The sequence below is a fragment of the Ascaphus truei genome, chromosome 2 (assembly GCF_040206685.1).
Source record: "Ascaphus truei isolate aAscTru1 chromosome 2, aAscTru1.hap1, whole genome shotgun sequence".
Classification (NCBI taxonomy): domain Eukaryota; kingdom Metazoa; phylum Chordata; class Amphibia; order Anura; family Ascaphidae; genus Ascaphus; species Ascaphus truei.
Window position 1 is genome coordinate 252,245,248 of NC_134484.1, and position 15,969 is coordinate 252,261,216.

The 15,969-nt window shown below is 45.7% G+C and overlaps 1 protein-coding gene across 2 annotated transcripts in view; it reads right to left on the bottom strand.

The window, feature by feature from the left end:
- The window catches only part of AHRR (aryl hydrocarbon receptor repressor), a 313,408-nt gene that overhangs the window by 251,078 nt on the left and 46,361 nt on the right, over window positions 1-15,969 (bottom strand). The window contains exon 3 of one of the 2 annotated variants that reach the window (XM_075586044.1): window positions 4,413-4,591. In XM_075586044.1, coding sequence (XP_075442159.1) covers window positions 4,413-4,591 — 179 coding nt within the window. Of the gene's footprint in view, window positions 1-4,412; window positions 4,595-15,969 lie in introns of both variants that reach the window. The other variant, XM_075586043.1, reaches the window with a different exon arrangement.

A 15,969-nucleotide genomic window follows, 5' to 3' on the forward strand; every position in this document is an offset into this window, starting at 1 on the left:
TGTTAACGGCGGCGGTTTCCATCAGTTACGCGAAAACGGCGGCAGATAATGAGTTTTTGGACTGCATTATGCGCCGTCGGAAAAAGCATCAGACGGAAAGTGGAACGTCGTAAATCGAGGAATACGTGTATAGATGTACAGTATGTGTGTATAGGATGTAAATTGTATGTGTGTGTATAGTAAATGTATGTGTATACACACACACACATAACATACTTTGCAGCACACACAGCCAGAATAGCTGGCATGGGTGCACCTGAAACTGAATTGGATAGCCAAAAAGTAGAAACAAATTCAGGCACTCTTGAGACTTGAAAAATAATGCAAAATAGTAATTTATTTAATCAACGTTTCAGCTTGCGAAAAGCTTATCTATAAACTGAAACGTTGTCCTGTCATAATCAACTTTGAACTAAACACAGCATATGAAAGTGTGGATAATAGTGAGCACTCCCCAATATTTTGACACCATACTGTATAAGGGAGACTCAAAGGTTCTGGTGTGTGTCTGTGTATGATGTGTGTATCTGCTGTACACATCTGTGTATGGTGCATGTATCTGCTGTGCGCATCTGTGTATGGTGCATGTATCTGCTGTGCGCATCTGTGTATATGGTGTGTGGGCCACCTGGTTCTTGGGCCAGTGTGTTGGGATTGCCCCCTGGACTAAAATGTGCCACCCAGCTTGGACAAGGCCGAATAATGACGCTGTGGAATCTGATATCTTGTTAAGATGGGAGGGGGGGGGGGGTGTCAGGTCCGCAGTAGGAATCTCGCCCACCAACCTTCTCATGAACAGATTCTGCAGATTCACAAGACCAAGAAAGCCAAACTGCAGGACCTCTCCATCACCCTCCTGGCTGATTCCAAAGACTACAAGAATACCAGCCTTCTCTGTGGGCCTCCAGAGTTCCTAGCACAAGACATACCTATCACAATGTTGCCAAACCTTTATTTCTTAAACCATGTTTCCATAGTTTTAATCCATTATATCCCAAAAGACTCCAAGAGCTAACAATATCTAACCATAAACAATGCACTTTCAGGTTAATTACAATAATATTGTGAACTGTATCAACGTATGAGTCTGTCTCATTTCCTGTATCATACACACTTCCTGATATATATCCCCGATATCTCCCTAACATCCATGTACTACTAAAATGAAGGGAAGCACTCCCCAAAAAATTAACAAAAACTTCAATGTTTAAATGGTTTGAAATTTAGTATGTAATACAAGATTTAATTAAAAAAAAAAAATGTGAAATTCCAAACCTACAAAGATGGAGGTAGAAAATATTAGATTTATGCTTATCATTTTTTTTTTTTACACTGAAACAAGTGTGCTGGAACCCAGAAATTGTCCTTCTGAATTCAGGCGTGTTAGGGCATAATCTAAGCTTTAAGAGACTTATTAATTAAATTGTGGTAATTGTGTGTTATCGAAAATGTGCAAATACATCATTAAACAGTTTATACATTTCTAAATTGTGCGAAAATAGCATATGTTGTGATTTCGGTTCTGGCTGGGCAGATACATATTTTGTATGTAAATTAAGAAATTGTATATCACCATGACCAACTGTAATACCTTAATTCAGGGCTATTATCACCCTGTTGACCTTGAGTTGAGAATGTAGTCACATATATAGATTAGTTGCCGTTTTGACTTCCTCTAGGCTGTGGCTGTAATACTGCTGCAGTCCTGTCAAGTCTCACGCTCCTGGGAGACCCTGATCTCTGAGACAGTCGTAACCATGCCCCTATTCATCAAAAGTTTGCCCCCACGTCAAAGTCCCACCCGCAAATGTCCTACATCACCCCCAGACTGAAAAATGATGTTCTGGTAACCCAGTTTTGCTGCTTTTTATACAATTAGGGTCCGCAACAATGAAGGACAAGTATTTTATACCAATATTTTTAGATGAATCGCTCAATGACCAAAAAGAAAAGACCAGAGGAAGTTAGTGAACAAGATTTTTTGCACACATTTTTTGATCTCTATGTCTCTCAGGGTCCAAAAAAGTCGATAAATCAGGGATATTCTGAGAACCAATCAAAAGGCTCCTTTTTTCCCCATGCTCGGGAAACATTTCACCTTGGTGTGACCTACACATGGAGCTCCACCAAGAAGCCTTCGGTTTGGCAGAAGCAATAATGCTATGTCAGCCCAGCATAGGAAGAAATGAAAATGCCAAGAGATGGCATAAAGGAGCGGGAAAAGAAAAACAGGAAAACGTCAAGAAAACATGGAAACCTCGAATGAGGGATGAGGGAGTATATGTGATAGAGAAGGGCCCTTAGTTTGCTATTATTACTGTTATCATTTATATAACGGGGAGACAGAAAGTCATTCAAAGTCAAGTACTAATGACCTTACAAACATATACTGTATTATTTGAAGGGGTAGTAAGAGTCCCTAATATCTCAAGGCAATCACCCTGGCTACATCCATGAGTTGTGTATAGCTTTCATATACACAAAGCATAAGCCGTATGATGAACAAAGTTATACGTTTTATTGTAAAAATTTGACGAAATGCTGTTTTATCACCATGTACGGTACAAGCACACGGACACAACTAATGTAAACGTAACAGATAAACATTACATACATACAGTAATTGTATATTAATCTTGCTTATGTTTTTGACCATTTTTGATAGTGTATTTAGATCTGATACTGCATGTTTCTTATGTCCCTCCAAAATCTCCCAGGGCACACACACATTGTCATCATCTCATCATATTTCAGCCTTTGTTGATTCACCAATGGATTAATGACTCCCCAGTAACGGATAGGTTGATATATATATTATATATGTATATATAGCTTAACCCCGTTATAGCGCGGTCCTCGGGGGCCACCCGCGACCACCGCGTTATCAACGGGGTCACGAAAAAAATGGCCGCCAAATTTTATATTTATTTATTTATTTATTTTTTGTGGTGGTACCTCGTCCGCCGGAGGGAGAAAGCTGAGAACTCTCCCAGCGTTCCCTGGCCCGGCATCTTGCAGCTCTTCTCCCTGTCTCTGCTTCCGTCTTGCCTTAAAGAGACAGTGTGTCTCTGTGTGTGTATAGTTGACTGTGTGAGACTGTGTGTGTGTCAGTGTGCTGTGTGTGTGTGTGTGTGTGTGTGTGTGTGTGTGTGTGTGTGCAGTGTGCTGTGAGTGTGAGTGCAGTGTGCTATGAGTGTGTGCAGTGTGCTGTGAGTGTATGCAGTGTGTTGTGCAGTGTGCTCTGAGTGTGTGCAGTGTGCTGTGAGTGTATGCAGTGTGCTGTGAATGTATGCAGTGTGCTGTGAGTGTGCTGTGTGCAGGGAGTGTGTGCAGGGAGTGTGTGCAGTGTGTGTGCAAAAAAAAAAAAAACTTAGAAAAAATGTATTTATTTATTTTAAATTCGGGGTCCACGCTCAAACCGCGTTATAAGCGGATCCGCGTTATAGCGGATCGCGCTATAATGGGGTTGAGCTGTATATATACATATATATGCAGATATTACATTGCCATGAAATAAGGTGATTTTAATCCAATATAGTAAAACGCAGGAGAAATAAGCTCAGGCCTAATTTGTGACTGGCCCTAAAAGGCTGGATTTCTGGTTTTGGGCTAACAAAATAACTGGCGCTCTATAAGTCATCTGCTTCTGTGTATCCTCCATCCTTCTGGCTACCTTTATCTTAGGAAACCTTTCATTTGCGTACCAAAGATTTTATTGAACACAAGAAATAGTAGGTAATAAAATGACAAAACCTATGTGCGAAAAGAAAAAGACAAACAAACTCAATAGTTCACGTATACCCCTCACAAAGGTTCCACAAACCATTTGCAATCTCTAAAACATCATACAATATCAATTACAGATATTCAGATTCTGGGCATGGACATACACGTGAACACACTGAATAAGTCATTGTTTAGCTTCCCCTTTGAAACTGGTGTCTATCAAAGCTTCATTCCACAACTACGAGTGCAATTACGGAACCAGGAGACCAGCTCTAAGACAGATGTTTTGCACTTGAGCTTGGTCACTAGTTTTATTTTGGCCTTTGATGGTATGCAGCATTGGGATATATTTTTATAATTTTATATAGCATTTCATTCTATTTTTAATCAACTGTTCATTTTACAGTATGCATTTATCAAACAATGAAATGTTTTACAACATGGGTGGGCAACTCCAGGCCTCAATGAGGTCAGGTTTTAAGGATATTCCTGCTTCAGCATAGCTGGCTCAATCTGTGGCTCAATCAAAGGCTGAGCCACCGTTGCCGAACAGCGATATCCTTAAAATCTGACCTTTTGGTGGCCCTCGAGGACTGGAGTTGCCCACCCCTGTTCTACATCAATTCCACTTGACAAACACTATGGTAATATATAATATTGTAATGCTTTAGAAAAGTTAAGCCTACCTTGGAAGAAGCTCTTGACCCGGAGATAGCTGACGCTGAGTCGCAGGATGGAAAGTTTGTCCAGTTTGGTGATAATTTCAGGTGGAAAGGGCAGGAGACTAGCCAGCCGGTCTAACTCCGCATTCAGACGGTCTCTGTGTCTCTTTGAAGGATTTGATTTCTCACTTCCAGCTGAGGGCCTTCTGTGAGATAAAAAAATATATTACAATTTCAACCTGATAAAAGCTCTTTGTCACGCGATGCGCTCCTTTCCTAGAACCAACAGAAGCCAATAGCAAAAACATGTTTAATGGGTTAAATCTATGTAATCAATGCATTATTTTAAGAGTCAGAGAACCATAAGTATTGCTGAATATTTTTGCAAAGTTTGCAGACATGTCAAGATGAAATTTCAAAAGACGTTTGACGTCCTCAAGCTTTTGTTCCCTATTTAACTCACTGTAGCTCAGTAGAATCTGGCCTTCCCTGACACAGGCAAATACCGTCTCCTCTATTATTTATACACAGATAAGGTGGTGATAGGCCTATTATATTTGAACTAGCTGTATTGTATATTGTTTCTGTAATGGGCTGTGTACACTGCCAATGCTATTTCAAGAAAAACACATAAAGAAACACAGAGCCCTACGTATGATATAATGACCCATAATGTTCTCCTGATGTGGGTTTTTGATGAATTACAGTAGAATGCGCATGATCTTACTGCGGTATTACTGACTGATCTGAAACCACCAGTAACATATTTTCCTCTAGGAAATGAATGATGGGACCACTTGAATAAATGAGATATTTGCTCATTACAGAGGATTACAAGAAAACTATTCACAATATATATGCAGTGGGTAACGTGTGATGGTACTAGGGGGCCCAGAATAACACTGCTTTTCCATTCAAACGCTTACAGTTCCACTTAATAGGTTTATTTTATAAACTCTACTATTCTCTTTTATATCTTTATATATTTTGTACAGTATATTTCTGATTGTAAAAAGGTCCAAATGGGTTACAATTTCTTGGTATCAGGGTCAGTTGCACTACTGACAACTATATGAAAATAATAATAATTTTATATATTTTTATATATATATATATATATATATATTTATATATATATATATATATATATATACATACATACACACACATACTGTATACATATAGTAGAAGGATTTCTGTGAGGTAAGGCACTTCTCTATATAGTTACCAATCCAGGTGCAACGGATGTGGAAGTATTTGCATCAATTCCAAAATATATCCAGCACTCTTGGGACTTTCCTTCAAGAAATATTTATTTAGCACCTTTTCCCCCAACCTCAGTGAGATCATAGAGCTACTGTGTATTCTGGTGCGGTGCATACATGTGAGGTTGAACAAAACACCCTGAGAACTCCGCGATGGTATGGGGAGGCACCAGGTCAGGCTCTCAATACTGATCATTCGTAGCACAGCGCCTCCAGCTGGTGAGGATCCTGGTGCAGCCAAGATGCTCCGCACTGGCAACTCAGATAGTGGTCCAGTCAAGTAGCCACAACAGATGGATTCAACCGGGTCTTTATTAGCAGCATACACGTAGTAATGACAGGCACATTCCCTGAAGTAGTAACCACGGGGCTTGAGGCCATGCAGGCCCCTTCTCAGCTTCTTTACCACCTGATGGGATAAAGGGTAAGTGCTTCCACCCCACAGGGGGAGGGAAGAGAGCCCCTGACATCTGGGAGAGGGTCAGCTTTTGTAACCCTGTCCCATAACAGGGCAGGCAGGTCCGATACTGACAGGCATCACATCATGGGCATGTAACCCAGCCAGTATCCTCCCCAGGGATGACACTCTCTGGTTGTTGTTAGGCTAGCACCTAGATACAGCAATTGTGTATCCAGGCTGCAACAGCAAGCCAGGCCTCCATGAGAGAGCTTATCCCCACATTGCCTGTGTCTAACATACTGTTATGGCCAAAGGAAAGATAAAAGCCAGAGGACTGGGCTAATCTAAATACTGTTTTTACATAGTAGATGAAGTTGAAAAAAAGACATACTGTACGTACATCAATTTCAACCTATGCTAGATTTAGATGACAAATACTTTATCCTATATTTGTACTTACAGTATATTGATCCAGAGGAAAGCAAACAAAAAAAAAACCCAGTGAGATATCATCCAATGATATCTGATAAGGGGGGAAATAATTTCCTTCCTGATATTAGCAATCAGATTACTTCCTGGATCAACATCCTTCCCGTTTTTACTTATTTGGTATAACCCTGTATACCTTTCCTGTCTAAAAAGATAGTTTGGTGATGTAATGGTGCTCAAAAGTGCTTTGGTCCGTATATTTAAAGTGGAAGGGAGCAGATACTGGGTAATGACTATTGGATTGTAACAGTACTAAGCCTATAGGGGGGCTCTAAGATTACCCTGAAGGTTGGGGTGGGTTGCCCAGAGACACTCTCCCCTACCTCATTGGGTTGGCCCCAGGTTATGTACTCACGATACTTAAATCCCCCAGAGGCTCCCTTCCAAAGCGTGCTGCTGTATCAGGATAAGAAGTCCAAATGAGAAGAGTGTGCAGCGCACAGCAATGAGTGAGGAGAGCAGGTCTGGCAAACGAAATCCTTTATTGAGAAGTCATAAAATAGAGGGCTGCAACCCTTCTACGCGTTTCGTGCTAGTGCACTTTATCACTTCTTGATATAGCCTCTCCTCATTGGCCACCTCTTCGCGCCCTTGCACTGCGCATGCGCAGTCTCTCTGAGGGCCTCCGCAACTGCTGCTGTACTGAGCATGCGCGAAGGACAACATGGCGGCGCCCTGTACCGTCGGGCTGCCGCGGAGCACCGGATCGCTCCCTGCTCGGCCCCCACCCTTTAGAGATGCCGGCGGGTCCGCCGCTTGGCTCCGGCGGCACTCGCCCTTGCCCCTGACAGCGGAGGTAACGGGGGTCCGGGGGTACATATATATATCGAATAAATGTGACAGCCGGCACTCCAAAGTACTTCGGTATATTGTGTCTTGTTTTATCATCAATACATACTTTATATATACACATTACCGGAGTGCTGTCTCCTGATTTCGTGCAAAAACATTTTATATATATACTTTATATATATACTTTCTTTTTCACACAAATATATATATATATATTTGTGTGAAAAAGAAAGTACACCCTCTTTGAATTCTAATAACAATCATTTGTTCTTTAGCAGGTCATTAAATTAGGTAAATACAACATCAGATTAACAACAACACATGACATATTACACCGTGTCATGATTTATTTAACAAAAATAAAGCCAAAATGGAGAAGCTATGTGTGAAAAACTAAGTACACCCTTACTGCTTCCATAGGAATTAAGATGCTAAGTAGAAGACAGGTGCTGCTAATCAAATGCCCTTGATTAATTGATCATCAGCAAGTGTGACCACATCTATAAAAGCCGAAGTTTTAGCTGTTTGCTGGTCTGGAGCATTCAGGTGTGTGTTAACACAATGCCAAGGAGGAAAGACATCAGCAATGATCTTAGAGAAGCAATTGTTGCTGCCCATCAATCTGGGAAGGGTTATAAGGCTATTTCCAAACAATTTAAAGTCCATCATTCTACAGTGAGAAAGATTATTCAAAAGTGGAAAACATTCAAGACAGTTGCCAATCTTCCCAGGAGTGGATGTCCCAGCAAATTCACTCCAAGGTCAGACCGTGCAATGCTCAGAGAAATTGCAAAAAAAACCAAGAGTTATATCTCAGACTCTACAGGCCTCAGTTAGCATTTCAAATGTTAAAGTTCATGACAGTACAATTAGAAAAAGACTGAAAAAGTATGGTTTGTTTAGAAGGGTTGCCAGGAGAAAGCCTCTTCCTCTAAAAAGAACATGGCAGCACGGCTTAGATTTGCAAAGTTGGATCTGAACAAACCACAAGACTTCTGGAACAATGTCCTTTGGACAGACAAGACCAAAGTGGAGATGTTAGGCCATATTGCACAGCGCCACGTTTGGCGAAAACCAAACACAGCATATCAGCACAAACACCTCATACCAACTGTGAAGGACGGTGGTGGAGGGGTGATGATTTGGGCTTGTTTTGCAGCCACAGGACCTGGGAACTTCACAGTCATTGAGTCGACCATTAACACCTTTGTATACCAAAGTATTCTAGAGTCAAATATGAGGCCATCTGTCTGACAGCTAAAGCTTGGCTGAAATTGGTTCATGCAACAGGACAATGATCCCAAGCACACCAGCAAATCTACAACAGAATGCCTGAAAAAGAAAAGAATCAAGGTGTTGCAATTCCCCAGTCAAAGTCCAGACCTCAACCCGATTGAAAGGCTGTGGCTGGACCTTAAGAGAGCTGTACATAAACAAATGCCCACAAACCTCAATGAACTGAAGCAACGTTGTAAAGAAGAGTGGGACAAAATTCCTCCACAACGATGTGAGAGACTGATAAAGTCATACAGAAAACAATTACTTCAAGTTTGTACGGAATTGGGGAACATGTCCTTTGCGATGTGTTCCCTCCTTACGTGTTACTGCACAGACCTCCACTCTGGGACCAACGCGTGCGCGCACCCCGCTCTGCTTACAGAGTGCTCGCACACGCGTAGCTCTTCTAGTGTGCCACGAAGCTTAGTTCCGCCCCCTCGGATGCGTCGTGCTTCTCTCGCGCGTGGCGCACACACGTGACGCCGTGCACCGCTCCCCAGCTGCGTGGCAAGTTCTCATCTAGCCCACTTGTCTGCTGCAGCCATTCCTTGCCTCCGCAGAGGCCACACTTCCGCTCCGCCTCCCTTGCTACTGGTTCCTGTGTGCTACAAATGCCCTGCACTTCCCTTCCTGCTTTGCAGAGCATAACTGGTTGTAGTCTTGAGCTCCTGCGTCTATTGTGCCTTGCTCCTTGTCTTGTGTTCCTTCCTGCAGTTTGATTCTACGTATACCAACCCGGCTTGACTTCTGAACCCCTCTGGATATTGACCCCGGCTTACCCTCGACTCTGCTAACCTCTCCAACCCAGACCATGGCTATACGGACTTCCACGATTCTGACCTCTCCAACCCCAGACCACGGCTTAACGGACTTTGACAATTCTGACCTCTCCATCCCAAGACCTTGGCAACTATCTGGACTAACCCACTCTCTCCAACCCAGACCCGGCTACGTTGACAATCCGCCTGCCAGGCACGCTTCCGCTGCTGTGGGTGCATGGTTCTGTACTTCCCTACCTCAGTACCGGGTCCTGTCTTGCTCGTGGGCAGTGCAAACGTTACAAAGTTATTGCTGCTAAAGGTGGTTCTACAAGCTATTGATTCATAAGGTATACTTAGTTTTTCACACATAGCTTCTCCATTTTGGCTTTAATTTTTGTTAAATAAATCAAGACACAGTGTAATATGTCTTGTGTTGTTGTTCATCTGAGGTTGTATTTACCTAATTTTAAGATCTGCTAAGGAACAGATGATTGTTATTATGTCCTGATATGTAAAACCATAGAATTCAAAGAGGGTGTACTTTCTTTTTCACACAACTGTATATATATATATATATATATAGATATATATATATATAGACAGTCTTCGACAAATGCGGTCACCTGGTCACCCGGGGCGACTGCATTTTACCCCCTGGCGAGATGTTTCGGCGGCGTTTTGGCATTTTCCTCCTTCTCCGACTGCAATTAAAATGGCCGCGCGGCATTGCCAACAGGATGCTACGGAACATGTCAAAGAAGCAGTGCGCCGCACGAGCAGTGTCCACCCCCACCCACACCTTAGCCTCATCCTATAGGAGCGTGGGAGGGGGGGGGGTGCCGTCAGACAATAGGCAGAAGCCACCAGGAGTGTTGCTTGTCCCGGGAGGGAGGAGTGTTGCGAGTCCAGGGGGGGCGTGGCCGCCCTCTTTGGCGGCGTGTGCTTCTGATGCCAAAATGGCAGCGGGGACATGAGGTGGAAGTAGCGGGGGACATGAGGAAGCGGCAGCGGGACTGGAGCAGGTACCGGGGGAAAGGGGGACAGACGCACACAACACCCCCTGCAGAGCTGGGGCAGCTATCCCAGGCCAAGAGGCTGTGGTGGGCCGGGCCCCAGCCATCCCAGCGCCACCAGCACCATGTCCGTTATCCGGGTCCCAGATTTCTTCCCTACCTGCTTCAGGCGCTGAGCTCCGCTATTGCTGCGGCCTCCAGTTTAGACCCTGTGCCGGAAGTTCGGCGGGTGAACGGAGATGCAATGGAGGGGGGTGGGGGGGTTGACAGAGATACAAGGGGGGAGTGGCCTGAAATGCAAGGAGGGGATCTGAGTTGCAAGGGGGAGACAGGTTGGAGTTGGGAGAGCAGAGTGAGACAGGCTGGTGCTGGGAGAGAGACAGGTTGGTAGAGGGACAGCCTGAAGGGGGAGAGGGACAGGCTGGAGTGGGGAGAGAGCAGAGAGAGAGACAGTCTGGAGGGGGGAGAAAGCAGAAAGAGAGAGAGAGACAGGCTGGAGTGGGGAGAGAGCAGAGAGAGACAGGTTGGAGTGGGGAGAGCAGAGAGAGAGACAGGCTGGAGTGGGGAGAGAGGAGAGAGACAGGCCTGAGTGGGGAGAGGGCAGAGAGAGAGAGAGACAGGCTGGAGTGGGGAGAGAGCAGAAAGAGAGAGAGAGAGAGATAGGCTGGAGTGGGGAGAGCAGAGAGAGATAGGCTGGAGTGAGGAGAGAGCAGAGGGAGAGGCTGGCGGGGAGAGAGAGTCACCCACGCAGGCAGTCAGTCACCCACGCAGGCAGTCAGTCAGTCACCCACGCAGTCAGTCAGTCACCCACACAGTCACCCACACAGTCAGTCAGTCACCCACGCAGGCAGTCAGTCAGTCAGTCAGTTATCCACCCAGACTAGTGGGTGGTTAGTTGTTCCTGTTTTTTGGATGTCTCACGCAGTCACTCAATAAATTAGTTTTTATTATTGGTGTGCCGTTTTCCTCTGTGCTATACCCCATCGCAGTGCCCCACTTTTCCCTCCTTCGAGGTGTTTTTTCCTGGCACCCATCCAGACTAGTCGCACACTCGCACACAATTCTTATTAGGAATTTATTCCATTTTTTACATTTGGGGTGGGGGAGGGGTTAGGGGCGTGGCTAGGTGGCGAGTAGATTTTTTGGTTCGGCGAGTAGATTTTTGGGTGATTTGTCAAGCACTGTATATAGATATCATACACACACACACACACACACACACACACACACACACACACACACACACACACACACACACACACACACACACACACACACACACACACACACACACACACACACACACACCATATTAGTGGAAGATAAGGAAACGTTCTAATTCTAAAAACTACAGTAATATGGTTAACTGGAAGAAGAAAAAAAAAAAACAATGATGTTTACCAAAACAATCCATAAATGTATCATTTGAACTATGCACAATATACACAGTTTGTCATAGCAGCAGTTGTTTAGGCAAATGTTCAACATAGAATATATCTTGACATTATTAAGGTAGTAAGAATACACATTTTTTAAAAAGAATTAGGAATACAGTATATTAAGGAAATGTTGAAGTTTTTACATTCGTATTTATTACTCATTACAAATTTTATGAACTTTTTATTGGCCATGGGAGAGAGTACTGACCTTACGCCCATTTCGTGATGCGACGGGAAGATATTTTCCCCCGGTGCCAGAACGTGAGACCCAAGGTGTCCCTGTTGTGGCATTAGGGCCACCCCCCTCCCCCCCCCAGTTGAGGTGAGCTTTTATAATTACAAAATAATAATTTGAGAAGTAAAACAATACACTGCAAAGAGACAAAGTGCATATATTGTAAGTATAGCCATGGCTGGTCCAAACTATCTTTCTGCCTTCCTGTCACGTAAGTTCTGATAGCTGCAGACAGTGACAGGCTATCCTGTGGGTTGACCCCCCCTCATGCTGCCCCTCTGAGTGACAGGGGTGGAGGTGAACTGAGTCTGTGTACAGCCAATCATGGTGCAGACTCTGTGCCCTCCCCCTCTGAGCTTTGTGTTCCAAATTGTATTCAGTCAAGGTCTCCTCTGTCCTATTTCCCCTTACCATCGCGGACGCTCATCTCTCCTGGACCCTCACAGGTAACAAGCACCACAAGACCTGTAGCTTAGGCAAGATCTCCAAGAGGGGGGGGGTGAAGCGGGGGGGGGGGGGAAGCAGTGCTGCAAATGGAGGCGCTGCTGAGATGCAGAACAGGGCAGGCTTTTAAGGACATTGCAGCAGGGCAACAAAAGAGGTGGGCCGGGTCCTTGATGCTTCACCAGGGACCCAGGGCACCCATTCGAGTTAAGGATGGGGGAAACTTCTCTCTCTGAGGCGACACCAGGGAGGGGGTTACCCAGACCCTTACCAAAGAAAGACTATGTTGGGGCGTAAGCTGAAGGCATGATACCAGGGAGCGTGAACCCTTCATCTAAATTCAGAACAGTGGTTGGGGTGCACCCTGACGGGAAATCCAGGGAGTGTGTACCCTTCATGCTGCATACAAATCAGTACTAAGGAATGGGTCCCTGAGGCGTCACCAGGGGCCATGTGTACCTTTTGTTCTGTGGACTGTGCGGTGTTCTCAAAATTGAGTCTACCGCATGTTACATGCTCTCAAAATGGCATTCCCGCAAGAAATACAGGACCACATGTGTTTGCAAAACTAAATGCAAGCTTTTCTGCAACAGTTAGTGCAAGCTGTTCGGCACCAAACCAACGCCCCGCTCATCGCTGTGACTGGCTCAGCCAGAGCCAAGTCACTCCTTGTTCTGCTGTGGCCCTGCCCTATATTCTACCTAGGGGAGTGGGCAATACCTGAGAGCCAATCGGAGGTGGTTTCCCACTCTAGGAGGAGTCAACCACACCCTGCCTTACTTCATTTCCACGGAGCTGAGCCAAAGGAAGGAACTACCTTGCCTTCTTGCCACCACTATCTCACTAAAGAAAGATCAGAAGAGAATGTCTGAATTGGAGTAAACCAATTATTACCTAACAGGAGGCTACCTGGTTGTCACCATACATGGCAAACATCACCTGCGCTGTGTCTGCCCAAATTGCAGACTCCTTTAAGGGCGATGCCAGCCCCATGTGTGGTGCCAGCACTGCGGGGCCCTGTTCATGTGGCCTGCCAGCTCTGTGCCAACTCCAGCCAATAGACCGGGCCTCCACATCAGATGGTGTGGCCCCTGCAGTCTTTTCTACGCTGGTACCTATTTCAGCCTACGACCGGGCTCTACTGCCATTAGATGTGGCCTGCACCAACCTATACATTGCAGAGCCACGTGTGGGCCTGTGTGCACTGCTATCTACTACCCAAGCTCCAGTGTACCGGTGCCCGAGACGACCCCCACTATGATGCTGTGCCTGACGGTTCCAGGATCGGAACCTGTACCTGCTGCTAACAGGGAGGGTGAGTTGACTGCCCCGGGAGTGTTGGGTGCACTTCCCCTGGTGGTGCAGGAGCGGGCAAGCTCTGTGCTAATGGCCACCATGGACTGCGGGGTGCCCCGACATCATGCGCGGAGGAGGTGTCCTTACCTTCCTCAGAAGAAAATGACATCAGCCGTTTGGGATCTGCGGCGAAATCTTCACCTACACGTTTCCTGCCGCAGTCCTGAGTCATCGCCCAGAAGGCCGTGGTGAATCCAGAGTCCCGGAGGAGCCCAGCACCCGAGGAAGACATTGGAGCAGTAAAGGAGCCATCTGCAGAGGATCCGGTGGAGCCAGAAGACGTCCCCTACATTCGGATGGGTGAGGCTTCTACATTTTACTTCTACCAGGATTCTGCTGTGGCCTACCTGACCGAGGAGCCATGCGGGGCCTTGTTCGGTGTGCCGCGGGGTGATGCACTTCCGACACAGCCGGACGTGACGTCATCTGTGCCGCCCGACCGGTGCCTGCCTGGAGATCCTGTGAGACCAGACAGCCATGATGACATCGACAAGATGGTGGCTGCACAAGCTGCAGAACCTCTGATGAAGCCTTCAGGGGTGAGTGCGGGACAGTCCACTACTACCTCTGTTCCCAAGAAGACCCCGCTACGAGGAAGGGGTTATCAGACCCCTGCTATCACCTCACTACCCCTCCCTATGGGCTGTGGTAAGCCTGACAACTTTGGACTGGTCATGGACATTGATAGGCCCAGTTCACCAGTCCCAATTGCCCATACCCCGTCACCAGCCCCTATGTCCAGCCTGATACTACCACATAGGGGTAAGGGTAAGTCCAATCCAAAACGATTCGTCCAGGACACTCCTAGGCCTCACCCCTTGGCCTTTAGTCCCACTGTTTCGGCCCATGCCACCCCTGTTCAGGACTGTGCTATGACCTCCATAACACCTAGCCGAGTGGTGGATAATAGTCTTGCCCCTGCAGCATCCACCTTTGTACTCCCTCCGTAAGAGGGTGGGAGAAATTTATTTTGGGGTAAAAATACCTAAGGGACCCTCTATTTTATAACAGTAGGTAGAACTTTGCAAACCTAGATTTTTGGTTCTGCCGGCCAAGGAGCTCGCCACAAAATATTACAATTTAGCCGAGCTTACTGGGCTATACTACTCAGGTACCGTCAGTCTCACGGGTAGGAGTTCCAATATGTACCCAAGCTGATCATGGAGGAAATTGAGAACAACCGTCATAATTGCTTAAACAGGCTGTCTTAGGGTATCTCAAGGCTAAAACTTTTGAGAATATATTCATCAATGAATACAAAATATGCTCCATTATGGAGGAGTGGTTAGTGGGTACATGCATTTATAAGGACAGCGTGGAAGTCAGACAGAGGCCTAGTTCGCCTAAGGTGTACTTTATCTGGACCAAGATGTTTGATGGACGGGTGGTAAAAAAATCCGATCCCAAGTATTATAAATAGGGATTATGTCATTCTTCCCATTGGAAGCATTGTTATACTGTATCATCATCGCAGTACAGTGGATGATATGGGTTAGCAATGTCGGTGTACTGTACTACCGTTAATGTCGTAACATCTGCTGTAACCTGTTTCTGTGTTGCAGGCTCCAGGTTACTGGATGGTGCCCCAAATTTTATCCCAGTGAGGACATGGGAATTTCACCTAAGGGGAGAGTGTAGCCATGGCTGGTCCAGACTATCTTTCTGCCTTCCTGTCATGTAAGTTCTGATGGCTACAGACAGTGACAGGCTATCCTGTGGGTTTACCCTCCCCCCCTCATGCTGCCTCTCTGAGTGACAGGGGTGGAGGTGAACTGAGTCTGTGTACAGCCAATCATGGTGCAAACTCTGTGCCCTCCCCCTTTGTGCCTTAGGGAGGAATTGTTCCAAATTGTATTCAGTCAAGGTCTCCCCCTCCTGGGGTTAAGATGTGGAGTTGAGCTTACCCTCCTGGGGTAGAGACCTGCAGCCTAAGATCTGCACAGAGGACAAGGCCTCAAGACTGCAAGAGGTCAGGCACCATTCAGAGGTCTAGGACCTATCCTGACAAACCCATGCATACGCTGTAATACCAACTGCAGTGGCTGCACAAATAAAGAATCCTTTTTATATACTGTACTCCTGCCTAAGTAACAGTCTATTGGGTAGGAG